Here is an 11,688-nt window from a genome sequence, read left to right as displayed (position 1 = left end):
TACGGTACAGTACTTGTTACTATAATTGCTGACCATATGCCATTTAAGTTTCCAACTGATGTATCAAGGCAGGGGTGAAGCTATCATTTGATTCAGAAGTGAGGGGAACAGATTGTTGAGGAGTAGGCTACGAATGTGCACAGCGTGGCTCAGTAGGAGGCGAGCCGTCTAGAAATGGGTCTGTCAGTCTGTCTAGGGCTAATGTCTCAAAACCAGGACCAATCAGTGCCGTAGTTTGTTATAGATCTGGGCGAAATGGCTTAAAATATATATATAATTTAGATCCACATGAAAACGGCGTGGCTCCAATGTGGACCTTCCCAGGCTTCAAGTGGCGCAGCCAGTGATGTCAGTCATTTATGACATAACTATGATGTGTGACTCCAAATATGGGCAAGGTTTCTGCCCGACCAGAGCCCCATTGAATGCCATTATAAAATTAAACTTAAATATTTCAAAAGGTATAAAACAGTAGGATTTTTTGGGGGACTTACTAAGTTAGAATACCAGCAGTGGCACTTGGCACTGATTGGTACAGCATTTTGCGAGATTAGATCTGGACACACTTCTTGACAGCTCGCCTTTGAGGAGCCATGGCCTAAAAATATATATTTTGGTTAATGCATCATCTACAAAATATGTACGGCTGGACAACTCGTATTTGGAATTGAGACTTTTAAAGTATCAATTAAAGTATTTTTTACTGTAGCTATACTGATGAGAACTATATGCATTGCTGTGTGATAGGTAACCACAGGACTTTGCGCTGTTGTTTTTGTAAGATACACCATGTGAAAAGCCGCTGCTATGTTTTGTTTAGGGATGGCGGGAGGGCGTTTGGCCATGGGTGAGGAAGACTGCAGCGTGGAGTTTCACCATTCTACGTATTGAATTGCGCGTACGTCGTTTGAGATGGTGGGAGAGATTTGTGGTACTACTATCTTTGGTTGAAATCTTTTTTTAAGCATATACCTTACACAAGTGGTTCTCAGCCTTTTTTAGCTCTGGACCACTAGCATATTTCAAACAATCCTCAAGGGCCACCCCACCACTCCACAACACACACATACACACACACACACACGCACGCACGCACGCACGCACGCACGCACGCACGCACGCACGCACGCACGCACGCACGCACGCACGCACGCACGCACGCACACACACACACATGAGAATACATAACACAGTCATTTCTATTTCATTAAAAAGCTGGATTTATGCTTAGTTCTGAGCTTGTAGGTATCCAGGACAACACCCAGGTTTTTACTGTGCAGGGATGGTCTGCAAACAGTTCCAGAGCGGATCATTTACTGCACTAATTTAATTCTTCCAGTCGATAAACATGCCACTGATCAAGACACATGCTGTGAATATTGCTCCCATGGGGTTGCTTATCCTGCAGGTTCCAGATGTGAAGGAATGTCACTTAGAGCTTTAAGGAGTTTAAGAAAGAAGGAGCAAAGATTATTTCCCTGGGAAAATGGAGTATATTTATTAGGGAAAGATGACAAGCTATCAGTGGATTTTATTAGATTAGGAGCACATTAGTTGTGAAAAATCACACATATAAATATAAAAGCAATATTAAGCAGTCATCTCTTTTCCATTTGTCTGCAAGAACAGCTGTGTGCTGGCGGAGACTTGGCCAAGGCAGTGAGAACCGTTATTCACTACTAGACACTAGCAAGATATACTGTACATCACAGCTGTTTGACCTCGCATCGCCAACAACTAGGGCTGCAAGTAGAGATAAGCGATTATTCTATTGATACTTTTTCGATTCATCGAATGAACGAGAAGCACATTTTGTGGGGGATATTTTTTTTGTATTCTAGAGCAATTAAACCCGAAACAATCTAATAGATTTCTTCATGATCGTCAAAATTGATTAGTCTGATAAGTGATAAATCACTTTAGCCCTACTCTACATTTAACTAGTCGTACAACAGCGCAGCACAAACATAGGACATGTGTTCTTTGCATTTCAGAGCAAAAAAGGATAGCTGATCCTGCTATGTGTATAGCAGGATCTAAAAGTCACAATCGCACTCTCTGGCACTTACAAGTTTGGGAACAATTCAACCCTTTTCAAGTTCATGATAGCCAATTTGTGACTAAACCCCTACCAATTAAACCCCAATTTAAAAAAGAGAAATTACAACAGCGTAGTAGAGTGCATTTCAGTCAAATACAGCTGATTTAGAACAATAATGTCACTGACCTGCGTTTCATCATCTCCATAACGGAACTCTCGCCCATGAAAACTAAAAAATTTGGTCAGTCTTCTCTTCCCAAGCGCTTGAGTAAACTTTGGCTATGTCTTGAAGCAGTTCGAGGAACTGAAAAGCAACATGTTTGAGACGCCACTTCAAAAGAACGTGAGTGGACAAACTTGTGAGATCACATTACAACGGTATTATATTCAAACCATTTCAAAACAATGAACCCTATACAGGGCATTTCAGTTCAAAAGAAATAACACGGTTGTAATGATGTTCTTAGCATACGGTCATATTATATCAGCTTGCACTTAAGCTAAACCCTCTGAGTTCCATCTGGTCCACATGCTGGAATAGAAGGTGGTGGTAATGCACCAATGAGATGGTTGCCAACCGCCCTTAAACTCCAAGAAGAAGAAGAAGAAGAAGATCTCTTCTGGTTCAGGCCAAGGGCCCAGCATCCACCTTTGAAATTGAGTCTATATAGGAAGTGACAGTTCATATGAATGGCCTGTAGTTTTGCTGTTTTACCCCTGCTGGTGTCAGAAGAAATAACTCAATGCAAGTGGGTGCGTTTTTTGCTGAACTTTAGACTTGATTTTATTGCCTTAATAAACATTGTCATACATACTAAATGCTTCCAGTCGCTAGTCTTCTTTCAATCACCATGATATGTGTTTTGATCAATTATGGTCCCATTTATTTTAAAATTGATGATAAAGTAGGGTATGCTCTAGGAGGGGCGTGGCTACCTTGTGATGCTTTGATTGACAAGCTACACAGCCAATAGCATTCATTCCCCACCCCCGCTCTATTCATTTCCGGTTGCTTAGGATATGACGCGATATGACGCGATATAGAAAGATGGCGGATTTGAAATAGCTGAAAAATAGGCTTCATTTACGGTCTGTAGAGTCTATGGGCGCCAAGCTACACGGAGGAGATTGCAACCATGGCTTTTCACACAGAGATAACTTTTTCAGGCTGTATTATAGAACAGATCCAGAGAAAATGGAAAGTGTGGCTGTAGTGACGGTAAAACAATGTACGATATGACACATGAAAACTGGGTGGGGTGCCTGTTCAGAGTGTGAAGGTATAATGTATGAATACATTATACCTTCTTCTTTATATTGTAAGTTTGTGTTGGCAAATAAATCCAACAAACATTCAGTGCCTTGTTTAATCTCCCCAGAAATGTTCCTGTGAACCAGAAGTGTTGACGTTTCGTCTGGCAGCAGAAATGGCTCATACATTGTAGCATTGTCAATGTAATTTCAATAAAGTATTACACGAATGTTGCATTGTGTATGTTTTTCTTATGTTTTGATGTTTTTGCAAGATGTAAATTAGGCTATTCATATTATGACAGTCTTGATTGGCCACATTCCATATGATAATGGCATTGTGAGCCTCAATCAGCTGTTATTTTGTTGTGTTCCTCTAGTTTTGCCTTCAGATATATCGGTGTGTGGGGATACTCTTCTGCTAATACATTTCCCATCGTAAGAATGAAATGCACAGCTGTGAGAGCAGCACCTCCTCACAAGGTCACGGCGACGTCGCGATCCGTAAATTAAACGCGGTTGACTAAAATGCCTATTTTATTTGCCTATTTTATTTGCTTATTTAAGAGGAAATCATTATAATTATAATAATTGAGAGCACCTCGTCACTACAGGTTGTTGTTAAGTAAGTAAAGCACTAATACTTTGGAACTCGTACTTTGGAAGCCCCCCCCCCCAACCCCCGGTTATAAGTGAAATCTGTCACCGCTGTGCACTTCCAGATTCCATTTTCAGAGAGAATGGCGAGCCCTTATTGGCTGGCCTCTGTTACCAAGGCACCAAGGCCAGCCAATGAGGAAAAAGTGATGAGAAAGCGACGGCTAGTGCAGCGTCTGTTTACTGATCAGCCCTGCGAGCTGTCGAGCTGATAAAAAAAGAAGAAACCAGACAACTGAGAACATTATAATTGGGTAGTCACATATGAAAAGATGACTGTTATATTATATTAGTAGAAAAGCAAGTAAATAATATTACGGTTGAAGTGTCGTGTTGTGCAGTATTTATTAATTGAAAGAGCTTCAGTATTAACATACACCTGGAGCATAGAACAGCATCAAACACTTCCAAAATGCATAAGGTGTCTTCTTTAGACTAGCTTAAATATGGAAATTGCAGGAGTTCTTGCCAGGTCTTGTTGATAACATTACAATAGGAAACTATACAGAATGTGCTCCTTTTGGTCCAAATGAACGTCTTTGCCATCAGCTAAGTACCTTTTTTGACCGGTCAGACGTTGCACAAACAGGCTAATTTATTTGATCAATACAACTTGTAGGACATGTTTGCGATGTGGCTCTGTACGATAAGAGGGTTGGTCTGTGTGCTTGTCCGGAGCTAATTCACCACCCTGGGCGTCCATTGCCCAGGGCATTACTTTTCAGGGTGTTAACTGCGGTTAATGAGGGAAGTTCGGCAGACATGAGTGGATATAAACACAAGTAGCCAACTATAATGGAAAGACAATGTCCAAAGAATATCTAAACTGTGTGACTGGACTGCTAAAATTACAATTGTGTGATGAAGTTATGGCCGGCCCGTGCCATAACAATGGTGAGTTAATTTCCAACCTCATGTTATGAACAGAACTGAGAGGCCGCTGTGCCAAACTTTCCATTGATTATACAGTAGCTATTGATAATAAATGCTCATTATTTGTACACTATGCTGAACTGTGCACTGATAAATAATAATTACAATATTTTTAATGTGTCCCCCTCCAGGGTAGAATCGGATTTGCGCCCTTGCTAACAGCTGTATTCCCACTGGGCAATTTCGTTGACTGATCTTTCACAATGGGGGAGGTATAGTAACCAGTCTTGCCGATATATCAGCCATTATTTGACTTTTTTGATTACATCCGTATTGCCAATTTGCAGAGATGTCCCGATTTTTAACCGCTTTAAACCTGGCGACAGCGTCCCTATTTTGGGGGGCATGTGTCATACATTTTCTAATACATTTTCAAATTGATAAGAAAAGATCGGTGGTAATCGGTGGTCTTGGACTCGGCGTCAGACCCAAAAATCGGGCAATGGTCAGGCTGTGAATGAAGCACTCCCACCTCTTGCAAGAATATCTTCCTTGGATGTCGTCGAAACAAGGTTATATTCAATGTTGAATGTGTGACATTTGAGACTGATCTTTCACGATAGGGAAGAAGTAAGGGTGGTCCAGGGCCTCGCGGGCGGTCAGTCGGGTCTGGTGGTCATAACACAAGATCTTGTCCAGGAAGTCCAGAGCCTCGGGGCTCACCAGGTGCTGGTTCTTACTGTGAACGAAGCGCTCCCACCTCATACGAGCATGTCTTCCTAGGATGTCGCGGAAGCGAGCTTCTAGCTCAATGTTGTACTTGTCAATGTAGCCATACAGGTCTTCAGTCCCAAGTACCTTGGCTATTCTCACCAACTGGTCATAGTTGTCGTGACCTTGGAAGAAAGGCTCCTTCCTAAAGATCATGCTGGCCAGCATGCAGCCCAGACTCCACATGTCAAAACTGTAGTCATACATCTGGTAGTTCAGCAAGAGCTCCGGGCCTTTGAAGTAGCTTGACGACACTCTGACGTTGTATTCCTGCTCCGGGTGGTAGAACTCGGCCAGACCCCAGTCAATAAGGCAGAGCTTGCGGTGTTCGTGATCAATCATCACGTTATGTGGCTTTATGTCCCGATGCATGATTCCCATGCTGTGGCAGTAATCCAGGGCCTTGAGAATCTCGTGCATGTAGAATCGGATGTCATAGTCGGTCAGGGTCGGATACAGTTGCTTGAAGTCTGTGTTGTTAACGTGCTCAAAGACCAGGGCGGGCGTTCCGGATAACGGGTCTTTAACTATGTCAATCAGAGAGATGATGTTGGGTCCGCCACGCAGGTTCTCCAAAATCTTGATCTCCTTCTTGATTTTGTCTTCCCCCACTGGCTTGAGTATCTTCACCACCACCTGATCATTGTTGCTAATGTTGATCGCTTCAAAGACCTCACTGTATTTTCCTCGGCCCAGCTTCCTGACCAACTGAAAGTCATCCTGATTTCCCCATTGGACCAAATGGGACTCGTAGTCCCAGTACTCCTTGGGCCGGTGTGTGTTGACCTCGGTGTACATGCGAGCCCGGCTTGACACCGGTCCCGACATGTCTGACAGCTTAACGGAGGTTGCAGAGTATCTGCTGCCACCAACTATAAGGATGAATGGAAGGTGGGGAGAGAGTGAGGACAAGCAGGTTGGGGGGAGGGTTTTTGGTTCCAAACAGGACCGGGGGTATAGGGGACTTTGGCTGTGGACAAAGGGGTTAAATAGCTGTCCTTTGGACGGCTATTTGACCAATTCAATTATCAAAGTTATTCTCGTGAAGCTGAGGTTTTACCAGCTTGGAGACTCTGTTCCCTCCCCGCATCACAGGTACTGCAGAGTCGTCTGCTGTCTTGGAGACAATATGGTGGAGCATTGCCGAGTACAGAGAGTACTTGGTGGCCAGTCAATGATGTCAGTGCTATGACATCAGATATTGCCATATTTGGGCATGTGAGACAGACATTTTAGACTTGTACGTACATAATGCATGCATGCAGCTATGGCTGGAGGTGGTCAACGGGGCCAACGTGACATCGCGCAGACACCCTACTTAATATTTTGCAGCTGTATTCCCACTGGGCAATTTCGTTGACTGATCTTTCACAATGGGGGAGGTATAGTAACCAGTCTCGCCGATATATCAGCCATTCATTATTTGACTTTTTTGATTACATCCGTATTGCCAATTTGCAGATATGTCCCAATTTTTAACCGCTTTAAACCTGGCGACAGCGTCCCTATTTTGGGGGGCATGTGTCTAATACATTTTCAAATTGATAAGAAAAGATCGGTGGTAATCGGTGGTCTTGGACTCGGCGTCAGACCCAAAAATCGGGCAATGGTCAGGCTGTGAATGAAGCACTCCCACCTCTTGCAAGAATATCTTCCTTGGATGTCGTCGAAACAAGGTTATATTCAATGTTGAATGTGTGACATTTGAGACTGATCTTTCACAATAGGGAAGAAGTAAGGGTGGTCCAGGGCCTCGCGGGCGGTCAGTCGGGTCTGGTGGTCATAACACAAGATCTTGTCCAGGAAGTCCAGAGCCTCGGGGCTCACCAGGTGCTGGTTCTTACTGTGAACGAAGCGCTCCCACCTCATACGAGCATGTCTTCCTAGGATGTCGCGGAAGCGAGCTTCTAGCTCAATGTTGTACTTGTCAATGTAGCCATACAGGTCTTCAGTCCCAAGTACCTTGGCTATTCTCACCAACTGGTCATAGTTGTCGTGACCTTGGAAGAAAGGCTCCTTCCTAAAGATCATGCTGGCCAGCATGCAGCCCAGACTCCACATGTCAAAACTGTAGTCATACATCTGGTAGTTCAGCAAGAGCTCCGGGCCTTTGAAGTAGCTTGACGACACTCTGACGTTGTATTCCTGCTCCGGGTGGTAGAACTCGGCCAGACCCCAGTCAATAAGGCAGAGCTTGCGGTGTTCGTGATCAATCATCACGTTATGTGGCTTTATGTCCCGATGCATGATTCCCATGCTGTGGCAGTAATCCAGGGCCTTGAGAATCTCGTGCATGTAGAATCGGATGTCATAGTCGGTCAGGGTCGGATACAGTTGCTTGAAGTCTGTGTTGTTAACGTGCTCAAAGACCAGGGCGGGCGTTCCGGATAACGGGTCTTTAACTATGTCAATCAGAGAGATGATGTTGGGTCCGCCACGCAGGTTCTCCAAAATCTTGATCTCCTTCTTGATTTTGTCTTCCCCCACTGGCTTGAGTATCTTCACCACCACCTGATCATTGTTGCTAATGTTGATCGCTTCAAAGACCTCACTGTATTTTCCTCGGCCCAGCTTCCTGACCAACTGAAAGTCATCCTGATTTCCCCATTGGACCAAATGGGACTCGTAGTCCCAGTACTCCTTGGGCCGGTGTGTGTTGACCTCGGTGTACATGCGAGCCCGGCTTGACACCGGTCCCGACATGTCTGACAGCTTAACGGAGGTTGCAGAGTATCTGCTGCCACCAACTATAAGGATGAATGGAAGGTGGGGAGAGAGTGAGGACAAGCAGGTTGGGGGGAGGGTTTTTGGTTCCAAACAGGACCGGGGGTATAGGGGACTTTGGCTGTGGACAAAGGGGTTAAATAGCTGTCCTTTGGACGGCTATTTGACCAATTCAATTATCAAAGTTATTCTCGTGAAGCTGAGGTTTTACCAGCTTGGAGACTCTGTTCCCTCCCCGCATCACAGGTACTGCAGAGTCGTCTGCTGTCTTGGAGACAATATGGTGGAGCATTGCCGAGTACAGAGAGTACTTGGTGGCCAGTCAATGATGTCAGTGCTATGACATCAGATATTGCCATATTTGGGCATGTGAGACAGACATTTTAGACTTGTACGTACATAATGCATGCATGCAGCTATGGCTGGAGGTGGTCAACGGGGCCAACGTGACATCGCGCAGACACCCTACTTAATATTTTGCAGCTGTATTCCCACTGGGCAATTTCGTTGACTGATCTTTCACAATGGGGGAGGTATAGTAACCAGTCTCGCCGATATATCAGCCATTCATTATTTGACTTTTTTGATTACATCCGTATTGCCAATTTGCAGATATGTCCCAATTTTTAACCGCTTTAAACCTGGCGACAGCGTCCCTATTTTGGGGGGCATGTGTCTAATACATTTTCAAATTGATAAGAAAAGATCGGTGGTAATCGGTGGTCTTGGACTCGGCGTCAGACCCAAAAATCGGGCAATGGTCAGGCTGTGAATGAAGCACTCCCACCTCTTGCAAGAATATCTTCCTTGGATGTCGTCGAAACAAGGTTATATTCAATGTTGAATGTGTGACATTTGAGACTGATCTTTCACAATAGGGAAGAAGTAAGGGTGGTCCAAGGCCTCGCGGGCGGTCAGTCGGGTCTGGTGGTCATAACACAGCATCTTGTCCAGGAAGTCCAGAGCCTCTGGGCTCACCAGGTGCTGGTTCTTACTGTGAACGAAGCGCTCCCACCTCATACGAGCATGTCTTCCTAGGATGTCGCGGAAGCGAGCTTCTAGCTCAATGTTGTACTTGTCAATGTAGCCATACAGGTCTTCAGTCCCAAGTACCTTGGCTATTCTCACCAACTGGTCATAGTTGTCGTGACCTTGGAAGAAAGGCTCCTTCCTAAAGATCATGCTGGCCAGCATGCAGCCCAGACTCCACATGTCAAAACTGTAGTCATACATCTGGTAGTTCAGCAAGAGCTCCGGGCCTTTGAAGTAGCGTGACGACACTCTGACGTTGTATTCCTGCTCCGGGTGGTAGAACTCGGCCAGACCCCAGTCAATAAGGCAGAGCTTGCGGTGTTCGTGATCAATCATCACGTTATGTGGCTTTATGTCCCGATGCATGATTCCCATGCTGTGGCAGTAATCCAGGGCCTTGAGAATCTCATGCATGTAGAATCGGATGTCATAGTCGGTCAGGGTCGGATACAGTTGCTTGAAGTCTGTGTTGTTAACGTGCTCAAAGACCAGGGCGGGCGTTCCGGATACCGGGTCTTTAACTATGTCAATCAGAGAGATGATGTTGGGTCCTCCACGCAGGTTCTCCAAAATCTTGATCTCCTTCTTGATTTTGTCTTCCGCCACTGGCTTGAGTATCTTCACCACCACCACCTGATCATTGTTGCTAATGTTGATCGCTTCAAAGACCTCACTGTATTTTCCTCGGCCCAGCTTCCTGACCAACTGAAAGTCATCCTGATTTCCCCATTGGACCAAATGGGACTCGTAGTCCGAGTATTCCTTGGGCCGGTGTGTGTTGACCTCGGTGTACATGCGAGCCCGGCTTGACACCGGTCCCGACATGTCTGACAGCTTAACGGAGGTTGCAGAGAATCTGCTGCCACCAACTATGAGGATGAATGGAAGGTGGGGAGGGAGGGAGGACAAGCAGGTTGGGGGGAGGGTTTTTGGTTCCAAACAGGACCGGGGGTATGGGGGACTTTGGCTGTGGCCAAAGGGGTTAAATAGCTGTCCTTTGGACGGCTATTTGACCAATTCAATTATCAAAGTTATTCTCGTGAAGCTAAGGTTTTACCAGCTTGGAGACTCTCTTCCCTCCCCGCATCACAGGTACTGTAGAGTCGTCTACTGTCTTGGAGACAATATGGTGGAGCATTGCCGTACACATTAATCAGAGAGTACTTGGTGGCAAGTCAATGATGTCAGTGCTATGACATCAGATATTGCCATATTTGGGCATGTGAGACAGACATTTTAGACAAAAGAAATGGATGTCATGTCCAAAACAAGGACGAAAGTTGATTAACAAGAACCAGGAGACCTGGTACTGCCAGACCCCTAGATAGTGGTTGAAATCTGAATGGCCGGGCTTCGCATGACGTGTGTCCCTTCTATGTCCCTTCTATGACGAAAGAGGGACAGACTTTTTTGGCTGGGGCCGGGGGACAAAGTGACATACCATGTATGGAGAAAACAGATACAAAGCCTCATGTAAGCCCGACCCCCTTGGGTCTGGCAAAAAAAAGTCAAATGGCTGATGTGTAGGCAAAACAAAAATATTGGTCGGCCTCTAAGGCCTTGACTACATGGATCATTGTCTAAACGGATATTTCCGTCGGATATTTGAACATGGGAGTGCATTCCCGATCAGCAGAAGATTAGGAATGCGCTTCTGTCTTCTTCGAGCTGTCAAGAAACCTGATTTAAAAGGTTGTTTCACAACCATTTATTTATTTTACATACGTTCTGGATGGCAATGCTATGTGGCCGAGTGACTGAACTGCCCTGAGCTACAGCGAAGGGGGAGGTGACGTCACACATACCTGTAGCGCTAATCCAAAACCATCGTAGGCCTACCTGGTGGACAATAAACCACAGATGCCATGGACTGAATACTATTAGGTGCAGGAGACACCTTTGCCCGCTAGTGAAGTGGTGCAGTTGATGCAACAATGCTAAGTTAACTTGTAAACTTGTAATTAGACCTAACAGTGCTAACCAATCATAAACAACCTGTCAATATTGTTTTTTTGCATGCTCATGATCAATACAAAATACAAAAAACAACAATGGGCATGCCGAATAGATCATCGCTTCCTCATACGCTCCGTTTTACATGGTTACACTGAAACTGATATTTTTGAAAATCTTTACTTTTTTATCCATGAAAAATTATTGTGACAAAAATGCAGTTTTTGTGTGGATGAGAGCCCCAAATGTAGAAGAAAATGTGCATTTAGCTAAATATCCATGCTAGTGTGGATACAGACAGACAGATAGACAGAGATTACTGGAATTTATAGGTAGATGAGACAGCGCAGGCTATTTTTAAACGAGCACCTAATCGTTTGATTTAC

The 11,688-nt window shown here is 44.8% G+C and overlaps 3 protein-coding genes across 3 annotated transcripts; all 3 read right to left on the bottom strand.

The window, feature by feature from the left end:
* Nucleotides 1-5,401: 5,401 nt before the first annotated feature.
* LOC308097382 (casein kinase II subunit alpha-like) lies at nt 5,402-6,421 on the bottom strand (the record flags this gene model as incomplete). The annotated part of the gene is made up of 1 exon (XM_080445138.1): nt 5,402-6,421. One exon carries the CDS (start codon nt 6,419-6,421, stop codon nt 5,402-5,404), a length of 1,020 nt encoding a protein of 339 aa, XP_080301264.1.
* An 855-nt stretch (nt 6,422-7,276) lies between these two features.
* Nucleotides 7,277-8,296, bottom strand: LOC308097381 (casein kinase II subunit alpha-like; the record flags this gene model as incomplete). The annotated part of the gene is made up of 1 exon (XM_080445137.1): nt 7,277-8,296. The coding sequence occupies one exon, from the start codon at nt 8,294-8,296 to the stop codon at nt 7,277-7,279; it is 1,020 nt and encodes a 339-aa protein (XP_080301263.1).
* An 855-nt stretch (nt 8,297-9,151) lies between these two features.
* Nucleotides 9,152-10,174, bottom strand: LOC308097380 (casein kinase II subunit alpha-like; the record flags this gene model as incomplete). The annotated part of the gene is made up of 1 exon (XM_080445136.1): nt 9,152-10,174. The coding sequence occupies one exon, from the start codon at nt 10,172-10,174 to the stop codon at nt 9,152-9,154; it is 1,023 nt and encodes a 340-aa protein (XP_080301262.1).
* Between the last annotated feature and the right edge of the window lie 1,514 nt (nt 10,175-11,688).

The sequence above is a fragment of the Gymnoscopelus braueri genome, assembly GCF_963280865.1.
Source record: "Gymnoscopelus braueri genome assembly, chromosome: 12".
NCBI lineage: Eukaryota > Metazoa > Chordata > Actinopteri > Myctophiformes > Myctophidae > Gymnoscopelus > Gymnoscopelus braueri.
This window is presented reverse-complemented; position numbering and strand designations above follow the sequence as displayed.